General features: G+C 44.0%; 1 protein-coding gene across 1 annotated transcript; it reads left to right on the top strand.

Moving 5' to 3' along the window:
* The first annotated feature begins 6,181 nt into the window (after positions 1 to 6,181).
* On the top strand, positions 6,182 to 6,919 carry LOC147960328 (uncharacterized). Its single transcript, XM_087534947.1, has one exon. The coding sequence runs from the start codon at positions 6,182 to 6,184 to the stop codon at positions 6,917 to 6,919; it is 738 nt and encodes a 245-aa protein (XP_087391073.1).
* The last annotated feature ends 4,528 nt before the right edge of the window (positions 6,920 to 11,447 follow it).

Genomic DNA, 11,447 nt, shown 5'->3' with positions numbered 1-11,447 from the left:
ATGATGATAATCATGTAACTTCAGATCAAGTTACTACCGAACCTCGTATGTAAGCCAGAGTGAGATCCGCACCAGAGTGGTACGGTAATCCTGTTCTGGAGGTCATGTTACTTGACCATGACGAACCTACGAACTATGAGGAAGCGATGATGAGCCCAGATTCCGCGAAATGGCTTGAGGCCATGAAACCTGAGATGAGATCCATGTATGAGAACAAAGTATGGACTTTGATTGACTTGCCCAATGATTGGCGAGCCATTGAGATTAAATGGATCTTCAAGAGGAATATAGACGCTGATAGTAGTGTTACTATCTACAAAGCTAGAATTGTCGCAAAAGTTTTTCGACAAGTTCAAGGTATTGACTACGATGAGAGTTTCTCACTCGTATCTATGCTGAAGTCTGTCCGAATCATGTTAGCAATTGCCGCATTTTATGAAATCTGGCAAATGGATAAACAAAACTGCATTCCTTAATGGATTTATTAAAGAAGAGTTGTATATGATGCAACCAGAAGGTTTTGTCAATCCTGAAGGTGCTAACAAAATATGCAAGCTCCAACGATCCATCTATGGACTGGTGCAAGCATCTTGGAGTTGGAATATACGCTTTGATAAGTTGATCAAAGCATATAGTTTTATACAGACTTGCGGCGAAGCCTGTATTTACAAGAAAGTGAGTGGGAGCATTACAACATTTCTGATAAGTATATGTGAATGACATATTGTTGATCGGAGATAATGTAGAATTATTCTGCAAAGCATAAAGGAGTGTTTGAAAGGAGTTTTTCAAAGAAAGACCTCGGTGAAGCTGCTTACATATTGAGCATCAAGATCTATAGAGATAGATCAAGATGCTTGATAAGTTTTTCAATGAGTACATACCTTGACAAGATTTTGAAGTAGTTCAAAATGGAATAGTCAAAGAAAGAGTTCTTGCCTGTGTTACAAGGTGTGAAACTGAGTAAGACTCAAAGCCCGACCACGTCAGAAGATAGAAAGAGAATGAAAGTCATTCCCTATGCCTTGGCCATAGGTTCTATAAAATATGCCATGCTGTGTACCAGATCTATTGTATACCCTACACTGTTTTTGACAAGGGAGTACAATAGTGATCTAGGAGTAGATCACTGAACAACGGTCAAAATTATCCTTAGTGGAATAAGGATATGTTTCTCGATTATGGAGGTGACAAAAAGGTTCGCCGTAAAGGGTTACGTCAATGCAAATTTTGACACTGATCTAGATGACTAAATCTCAATCTGGATACATATTGAAAGTGGGAGCAATTAGCTAGAGTAGCTCTGTGCAGAGCATTGCTGACATAGAAATTTGCAAAATACTTACAGATCTGAATGTGGCAGACCCGTTGACTAAACTTCTCTCACAAGCAAAACATGATCACACCTTAGTACTCTTTGGGTGTTAATCACATAGCGATGCGAACTAGATTATTGACTCTAGTAAACACTTTGGGTGTTGGTCACATGTCGATGTGAACTATAGGCGTTAATCACATGGTGATGTGAACTATTGGTATTAAATCACATGGCGATGTGAACTAGATTATTGACTCTAGTGATGTGGGAGACTGAAGCAAATATTCCCTAGAGGCAATAATAAAGTTATTATTTATTTCCTTATATCATGATAAATGTTTATTATTCATGCTAGAATTGTATTAACCGGAAACATAATACATGTGTGAATACATAGACAAACAAAGTGTCACTAGTATGCCTCTACTTGACTAGCTCATTGATCAAAGATGGTTATGTTTCCTAACCATAGACATGAGTTGTCATTTGATTAACGGGATCACATCATTAGGAGAATGATGTGATTGACTTGACCCATTCCGTTAGCTTAGCACTTGATCGTTTAGTTTGTTGCTATTGCTTTCTTCATGACATATACATGTTCCTACGACTATGAGATTATGCAACTCCCGTTTACCGGAGGAACACTTTGTGTGCTACCAAACATCACAACGTAACTGGGTGATTATAAAGGTGCTCTACAGGTGTCTCCGAAGGTACTTGTTGAGTTGTCGTATTTCGAGATTAGGATTTGTCACTTCGATTGTCGAAGAGGTATCTCTGGGCCCTCTCGGTAATGCACATCACTTAAGCCTTGCAAGCATTGCAACGAATGAGTTAGTTGCGGGATGATGTATTACGGAACGAGTAAAGAGACTTGCCGCTAATGAGATTGAACTAGGTATTGAGATACCGACGATCGAATCTCGGGCAAGTAACATACCGATGACAAAGGGAACAACGTATGTTGTTATGTGGTCTGACCGATAAAGATCTTCGTAGAATATGTGGGAGCCAATATGAACATCCAGGTTCTGCTATTGGTTATTGACCAGAGACGTGTCTTGGTCATGTCTACATAGTTCTCGAACCCGTAGGGTCCGCATGCTTAACGTTTCGATGACAGTTATATTATGAGTTTATATGTTTTGATGTACCGAAGGTTGTTTAGAGTCCCGGATGTGATCACGGACATGATGAGGAGTCTTGAAATGGTCGAGACATGAAGATTGATATATTGGAAGCCTATGTTTGGATATCGGAAATGTTCCGGGTGAAATCGGGATTTTACCGGAGTACCGGGAGGTTACCGGAACCCCCCCCCCCCGGGGACTTAATGGGCCTTAGTGGGCCTTGGTGGAATAGAGGAGAGGTGGCCAGGGAAAGGGCCGCGCCCCCTCCCCCCTAGTCTGAATAGGACAAGGAGAGGGGGGCGGCGCCCCCCTTCCTTCTTCTCCTCCACCTCTTTCCCCTCTCTCTCCTAGTCTAACAAGGAAAAAAGGGGGAGTCCTACTCCCGGTAGGAGTAGGACTCCTCCTGGCGCGCCCCTCTCTAGGCTGGCCGCACCCCCCTTGCTCCTTTATATATGGGGGCAGGAGGCACCCTAGAGACAACAATTTATCGTTTGATCTTTTAGCCGTGTGCGGTGCCCCCCTCCACCATAGTCCACCTCGATAATACTGTAGCGGTGCTTAGGCGAAGCCCTACCTCGGTAGAACATCATCATCGTCACCACACCATCGTGCTGACAAAACTCTCCCTCAACACTCGGCTGGATCGGAGTTCGAGGGACGTCATCGGGCTGAATGTGTGCTGAGCTCGGAGGTGTCGTACATTCGGTACTTGATCGGTCGGACCGTGAAGACGTACGACTACATCAACCGCGTTGTGCTAACGCTTCCGCTTTCGGTCTACGAGGGTACGAGGACAACACTCTCCCCTCTCATTGCTATGCATCACCATGATCTTGCGTGTGCGTAGGAATTTTTTTGAAATTACTATGTTCCCCAACAAATATGACTCTATATGAATGCCTCCGGCGGTGTACCGGGATGTGCAATGAATCAAGAGTGACATGTATGAATGTAACATCCCAAATTTTCAATTTGGAATGTTATACATAGGCCATTCATGCATATCATAATTTATTGCATTTCCATTTTGCGATCCTCGAAATTCTAAGCAACTCAAGGACCCTTGGAGAGAGTTGGGGATTTCATCGTTTGTCATATTTGAATTTTATCAAATATGGAAACAAGGATCACCATGGTTTTAATTAATTCTTCTCTCCGAAAATATTTCATATCAAAATATATGAGAGGAGATAATATGACTTCTCCAAAATAAATGAAATATTGGGGGAAAAATATTAAAATCAATTTGTATTTTTATTTGGAGTTTTATTGCTATTTTATTTGAATTAGGGAAACATTGCGTTTATCAAAATTGCATTCGAGGCCCAAATAAATGTTCACCTTGTCCGGCGTATGTTCAGAGAACGGGGAAAATTTATTTTAGGAATTTTGGAATCCGTTTAGTATATCTTTTCTTCATTTTTCTGCGCGTCGGATTATTATTAAAAAAACAAACCGACCTTACCGGGCCGTGTCCGCCAAGGACACTGACCCGGCCGGGCCCTTAAAGCCTGAGGCGCCGAGCCGCCCCAGCCCAGCCCCGCGCCTCCCGAACCCTAGCCGTCAACCACCGCGCACCTCGATCCGCTCGCCGCCGCCGCCGCCACTCGCCGCCGCGCCGCCGCTCGCCGCCGCCGACCCGCGCCGCCGTACGCCGCCTCGCCGGAGTTTCCTGCCGCCGCCGCCGTCACGTGTCCCGAGGTAGCCGCAAGTTTTCGTTATAAAACCGTATGGTTTTTTAGAAACCCTCGGTTATTTATTATTATTTTAGATCGGTTTTTTTTCTCGGTTTAGTTATTTAGCGAACGCCCATTCGTACGTTCGTTTTAACGAACGATTTTCACCCGTTAACCGCAGACAGTGAACGTTCGTTCGTTAGCCTGTTCGTCAATTTTTCTTTTTCCAGGGTTTTTCGCGATTATTTTCGATCGCGATTTCTGACCTGATTTTCGTTTTAGTTTATCTTTTCGCTCGTTTATCGGAATTAGGTGATTCAAGTGCCGGGATGTTCATCTCGAAACCCTATTTCCGTTTAAGCAACTTGAACAAGATTTTGGTACTATAAAATTTGACTTTAGTCCAGATTAGTAATCGGATCTTGTTTCTTTTGCAGTTTGTGTTTCGTTGCTCCGTTTGATTTGATTCTTTTTGCAAACCAGAGTTCTTCAGTTGAACTTTCTTGTTAGATCTTCTTATTTGAGATTTACCCGTGCATCTTTGCTTGGTTTCTTATGTATGCTATTTTTTGCGATAGAACACCCAGAGTGCGAAGCGTGCTACTACGAGTCTCTAGGTTTTGCTGATCATCAGCAAGGCAAGTAACACATTGATCATACTTCTTTCATACCCAGTTTTGATGCATTAGTTCCAATCCCCAAACATTGCATGATTAGGATATGATTAACTTGTGGGTATTGGGAAGTAGATGATGAGGTAGAACCTATTGCCCTGTTTTATTATCAAACCCTGGGAGTTACTTCTACATTATGATTATATTGCTATGCTATGCTCGTAGACGTAGATTGGGTTTGAGTGTATCCATGACAGATGTGAGATTGTTAATTAATGGTTCAACTTACGGTGGCAATGTTAATACACATCTGGGTGGATTGCTTGTTTTGGGCACCTGGGGATATACCAGTGTTGTCCTAGGAGACCCCAGGGATATACCGTGTGATCCTCCTAGGGTCCGCCACCCAGGCTCAAAGGGATAATAAGATTATTCATGCTAGAAACTTCCGTGTGCAGCCACAAGCCATTATGGGCTCCAGCATAGTTGAGTATGTTGCGTGACCTCTTTCAGTGGTGGGCTAGCAGATGTAAAGGGAAAGTAGGTGTAACTGTCCACCCGGAGTAAAGAGTTAATGCTTCTGAAAGACTGTGTCTCGGTCATCCGTTTCTCAAACACCATGCAGTGCGAGAAATACAACGGAGGAGATCGAGTCTTGTGGGGAAAAGTGCGCAAACCTCTGCAGAGTGTACAAACTAATCATGGTTAGCCGTGTCCCCGGTTATGGACATCTTGAGTATCTAGTACTTGGATTATCCTACTGTATCTCATCACTCTAATTTAATTTGTTGGGATGATAATTACTTTTAATTCGGATTAAGATGAGGGTACCATTCTCAATGTTTCAACTACCATGAAAATTAAATAAAATATATTCCTTTGTTGTAGGAAAAAATTGGATTTTCGCAAAAACCATATAACCATAGAGCCTCCACCAGCCATATATGCATGTAGTGATAGCATTTATCTATTCATTGCTCTACTGTGTTACATTGCCAGCATATTCCATGTGCCGACCCATTTTCTGGCTACAACGTATTATGTTGCAGACTTTTCAGACGAGGTGTAAGACGCGATAGGTCGTTTGTCATGCACTCAGCTATGCCATTGGAGTTGATGGACTCACTTTATCTTCCAAGTCTTCCGCTGTTATAGTTTTAGATGGCCTTAAGCCATATTTATTGCAATAAGTTCTCTTTTGAGACATTTGATGTAATAAGTGTGTGATTGCTACTCTGTTATAAATCCTTCGAGTGCTGTGTGTGTTAGCATTATCGATCCAGGGATGACACTGAAGCACAGAGACTTGACCATTTGAGGTCGGGTCACTACAAGATGGTATCAGAGCACACGCTGAATGTAGGACACGACCACTAAGAAAAGCCATAGGTCACTCTTCTCTACTCATTTTTGAATCCTCTCCATTTTCTACTCTTTAGGATGGCGGACACGAGGAATAAGTTTGCACAACCGGATGAAGACACACCTTTTGGACGACACTTGAAGGAAGTCACTAGGTACCTGAACATTGGAATACCAAGCTTCACCGGGACCTACAACACCACTTTACCAGAAGAGGAGCGCTGGGTGATTCAAGTTCAAGTTCCAGGAAGGACATTCACGCCAGTTACGGATCCTGTAGAGTTTTCCTTTGATGCACCCACCTGGAGTCTAGGCAAGAGCATGGCAGCCCACATTGCTATGGGACGTATTGGAGAAGTCTACAAACAAGAGATGAAGGACACTATATACCAGATATGTGGGCGCCGAGATGAGCAATGGGAGATGATCAGCACCAGGAGGGATAGATCCATTGCATCATTCATCCAGGAGTTAAACGAGCACATTCGACGCCAGGAGAACCAGATGTGCGCAAGCATGATGGATCTGCAGAAGGCAATGACCAGGATCGCCGAGCTAGAAGAGGAAATCAAGGCTACACGCGACGATTATGAGGAGGAAATCATCATACTAGTGGACAAGAATGACGACCTAACAAGGAAGCTAGGAGTTTTCATGGAAGACCCCGCGCCAGGAGGAGAGGACGATGATTCCACTTGTCCAGAGAACTACATCATCATCGACGACACCGACTCCGACCCCGATGGTAGTGATGATGACTATGAAGACGAAGCTGGAGCGGATATCATGGAGTCTTCCGTCGAGCAATATTTCTAGATGACCACCATATGACTACTAGTTTTCCCCATTGTATATAGTAGTAGTCCGAGCACTTTTGACGATAGTTCTAGACCGTTTGTATGCCCTTGCTTGATTGATTGAGTGATATGATATGATTGTGTTTGTCTCATGTGCATATGGGTAGTGCTTTCTCACTAGACCTCATTCTATTCTAAACTCTTCCCTCTAAACCCATCAGATGCCTCGGAGACGCGACCCCGGTTTTGCTTTCCCACTGGAGCTCACTCAGTTGATCCAGCAGCAGAATACCTTGATGCAGATGTTAGTTCAGAACCAAGGCAACAACAACAATAACCCACCGCCACCACCCCCAATTGACAATTTAGCCTGTTTTCTGAGGCTGCAGCCGCTGGTGTTTTCCAGTAGCACCGAGCCCATAGTTGTTGATGATTGGCTGCGCAGGATAGGAAGGGAGTTGACCACCGTAGGTTGCATAGATACGGAGAAGGTGTGTTTTGCCGCACACCAATTGGATGGACCAGCAGCCGCATGGTGGGAGAATTACACATCCACTTTTCCTATAGCCAATGTCACTTGGGAGCAGTTTTAGCAAGCATTCTGCACAACCCATGTATCCATTGGAGCTATGAGCATGAAGAAGTGTGAGTTTCACAACTTGAGATAGGGAAATCGTACTGTGGCTCAGTATGTAGATGAGTTTTGTAAGCTATCTCGTTATGCCCCCGATGATGTGGCCACAGATGCCGCGAAGCAGGAGAAGTTTATGGAAGGGCTAAATGATGAGATGAGCATGCAGTTGATGGTGGCAACATTCAACAACTACCAGGAGTTGGTAGACAAGGATCTTATGATTGAAGGGAAGCAGCATCAGATTGAGAATCACAAGAGGAAGTATGGACAGGGGAAGTGCAATTCTGGAGCTCAGCAGAAGCCCCGTCTCACCCGGAACTCGGGAGGACTTGTCCATAACCATGGAGGCCACACTCACAATAGAGGAAGTTCCCATAATCATAATGGCCCAAGGAATGGGAATGGGAATGGAGCAAGCAGCAATCAGAACCGCTCTAACCCAGCCACACCCGCCAAGAAGGATCAAAGTCACATTACTTGTTTCAAGTGCGGGAAGACTGGGCACTACGCCAATGATTGTACGGAATTGAAGAACGACAATGGAAATGGAAGCGCTGGGAAGAAGCCCAACCCTTTCAATAGGGGACAAGTGAACCACGTGAATGTGGAGGAAGTTGAGGAGCAGCTTGATGCAGTTATTGGTAAGTTTTTGGTTAAGTCGTTTACTGCAATTGTTCTTTTCGATACTGGTGCATCGCATTCATACATATCAAGGGGATTCATGGATAAGTATAAGTTGCCCACTAAGGTACTTAGGACACCCATGTTAGTAAGTTCGCCAGGAGCCGAGTATATGGCAAGTCAAGGATGTTTTCAGATGCCATTGACCATTGGAAGCCATGTTTTCCCCTCAGATCTGATAATTTTGGAGTCACAAGGATTGGATGTGATACTAGGAATGGATTGGCTATCGAGTATGGGGGAAACATTGATTGCATGAGTAAGTCGATTTTGCCCACCACCCCGGAGGGAAAAAGGATCAAGTATGTATCCAGGCATTCGCCAAGGAGAACCCAAGTACATTCTCTCACGGGAGTTTTTAAGGAGGAAGTGCCTGTTGTGAAGGATTACCCGGATGTATTTCCAGAGGAGTTACCAGGCATGCCGCCAGATCGAGACATAGAGTTTTTGATAGAGCTGTTACCAGGCACCGGGCCAATATCAAAGAGACCATACCGGATGCCCGCAAATGATTTGGAGGAGATCAAGAAACAGATTAAGGAGTTATTCGAGAAAGGTTACATTGGACGGAGCTCATCACCATGGGGAGCCCAGTGTTGTTGGTTGAGAAGAAGGATCAATCCCTAAGAATGGTTGTTGATTATCGGGCATTGAATGAAGTAACGATCAAGAATAAGTACCCACTACCGATGATCAATGATTTGTTTGACCAGCTGCAAGGAGCAAAGGTGTTTTCGAAGATCGACCTGCGGTCAGGTTACCACCAGCTGAAGATTAGGGAAAAATATATACCCAAAACAGCGTTCACCACAAGGTATGGGCTATATGAGTATACGGTTATGTCATTTGGATTGACCAACTCCCCCGCCTATTTCATGAGTATGATGAACAAGGTGTTCATGGAGTTCTTGGATAAGTTTGTCATGGTGTTCATTGATGATATTTTAGTATACTCAAAGAATAAAGAGGAACATAAGGAGCATTTGCGGTTAGTTCTCGAGAAACTCAGGGAGCATCAGTTGTATGCCAAGTTCAGCAAATGTGAGTTTTGGTTGAAGGAATTTGGATTTCTTGGTCATGTTATATCAAGAGAAGGTATAGCAGTAGACCCCACCAAAGTTCAGTCAGTAACTGAGTGGTTGGCACCCACCTCAGTTGGAGAGATCCGCAGTTTTCTTGGACTCGCGAGATACTATCGGAGATTTATTTAGAATTTTTCTAAGATTGCAAAGCCCATGACGGCATTGTTGAAGAAGGACATCAAGTTCCATTGGACTGAAGAATGTGAAGAAAGTTTCCAGTAGTTGAAGAAACGTTTGACTACATCCCCAACGCTGATTCTGCCGGATATACGCAAGGATTTCCAAGTGTATTGTGACGCCTCTCGTTTAGGACTTGGAGGAGTACTTATGCAAGACGGAAGAGTTGTTTCGTATGCCTCACGACAACTTCGACCGCATGAGTTAAAGTATGCCACACATGACTTGGAGTTGGCAGTGGTAGTGCATGCACTCAAGACCTGGAGACATTTTCTTATTGGGAACCATTGTGATGTGTACACGGATCATAAGAGTTTGAAGTACATTTTCACACAGAAGGAGTTGAATCTCAGGCAAAGGAGATGATTGGAGCTTATCAAGGATTACGATATGAAGTTGCACTATTATCCAGGAAAGGCCAATGTCGTAGCAGACGCTTTGAGCCGGAAGAGTTATGCCAATACCTTCTTAAGTAAAGGATTGCCAAAGGAGTTAGCAGAAGATCTCAGGGAGCTTCGTTTGGAGACAGTTCCTAGAGGTTTTGTTACAACCATGGAAGTTCAGTCGACATTGTTGGGAAAGATTCGAGAAGCTCAGAAGGATGACAAAGAAATTGTCGAGATAAAGGAGAAGATGAGCGAAGGCAAAGCCAAAGGTTTTCGTGAGGATGAGCACGACACCTTGTGGTTCGAAGACCGTATTTTTGTGCCCAATAATGCCGAGATCAAGAAGTTGATATTACAGGAAGCTCATGATTCACCATACTCGATACACCCCGGAAACACCAAGATGTATTTGGATTTGAAGGAACGTTTCTGGTGGACTGGTATGAAGAAGGATATTGCCGAGTATGTAGCCGTATGTGATGTATGTCAGAGAGTGAAGGCAGAACATCAGAAGCCCGCAGGATTACTGCAGCCTATGCCGATACCCGAATGGAAGTGGGATAAGCTTGGCATGGACTTTATCACCGGATTGCCCAGGACCAGATCGGGATATGATTCAATCTGGGTAGTAGTGGATCGCTTGACCAAAGTAGCTCACTTTATCCCAGTGAAAACCACTTATACAAGTGCGAAGTTGGCCAAGATATATATGACCAGGACCGTATGTCTGCACGGAGTTCCGAGGACCATCGTATCAGATAGAGGAACACAGTTTACTTCAAAGTTTTGGCACCAACTGCACCAGACTTTGGGAACCAGGTTGGAGTTCAGTACAACTTTTCACTTGCAGACAGATGGACAAACAGAGAGAGTCAATCAGATTCTGGAGGACATGTTGAGAGCTTGTGCACTAGACTATGGACCTAGTTGGGATGATAATTTTCCCTACGTAGAATTCTCGTACATCAATAGCTACCAGGCCAGTTTGAAGATGGCACCGTTCGAGGCCCTGTATGGAAGAAGGTGAAGAACACCGTTGATGTGGTATGAAGTTGGAGACCGCCAGTTGTTTGGACCGGATTTGATTAAGGAGTCAGAAGAGAAGGTTAAACTGATTCGAGATAGACTGAAGGTAGCTCAGTCCAAACAGAAGAGTTACGCAGACTCAAAACGCAAGGAGGTAGTCTATGAAATCAGAGACAGAGCGTATCTGAGAGTGTCACCACTTTGAGGAGTTAAGCGTTTTGGAGTTAAGGGAAAGTTAGCCCCGAGATTTGTGGGACCGTACCGTGTTTTGGAACGCATGGGAGAGGTTGCTTACAAGTTGGAATTACCTGAAGGACTGTCGGGAGTTCATGATTTGTTTCACGTTTCTCAGTTGAAGAAGTGTCATGCAGAGATGGCCGATATTCCTCTGAGGGATACAGTGCCTCTGGAAGCAATACAATTGGATAGTGATTTGACATATGAGGAGAAACCTGTCAAGATTATTGAGTTTTCTAGCCGAGTTACTCGCAGTAAGGTTATCAAGTTTTGCAAAGTTCAGTGGAGCCACCATACCGAGGATGAAGCCACTTGGGAACGAGA

This window comes from Triticum urartu, chromosome 7A (assembly GCF_056163025.1).
Source record: "Triticum urartu cultivar PI428250 chromosome 7A, HENAU_Tu73, whole genome shotgun sequence".
NCBI lineage: Eukaryota > Viridiplantae > Streptophyta > Magnoliopsida > Poales > Poaceae > Triticum > Triticum urartu.
The sequence above is the reverse complement of the archived record's forward strand: the minus strand, read 5'-3'. Positions and strand labels throughout refer to the sequence as shown.

Excerpts from the sequence above, each read along its gene's own strand:
- LOC147960328 (XM_087534947.1), top strand. The coding sequence starts at position 6,182 with ATGGCGGACACGAGGAATAAGTTTGCACAACCGGATGAAGACACACCT.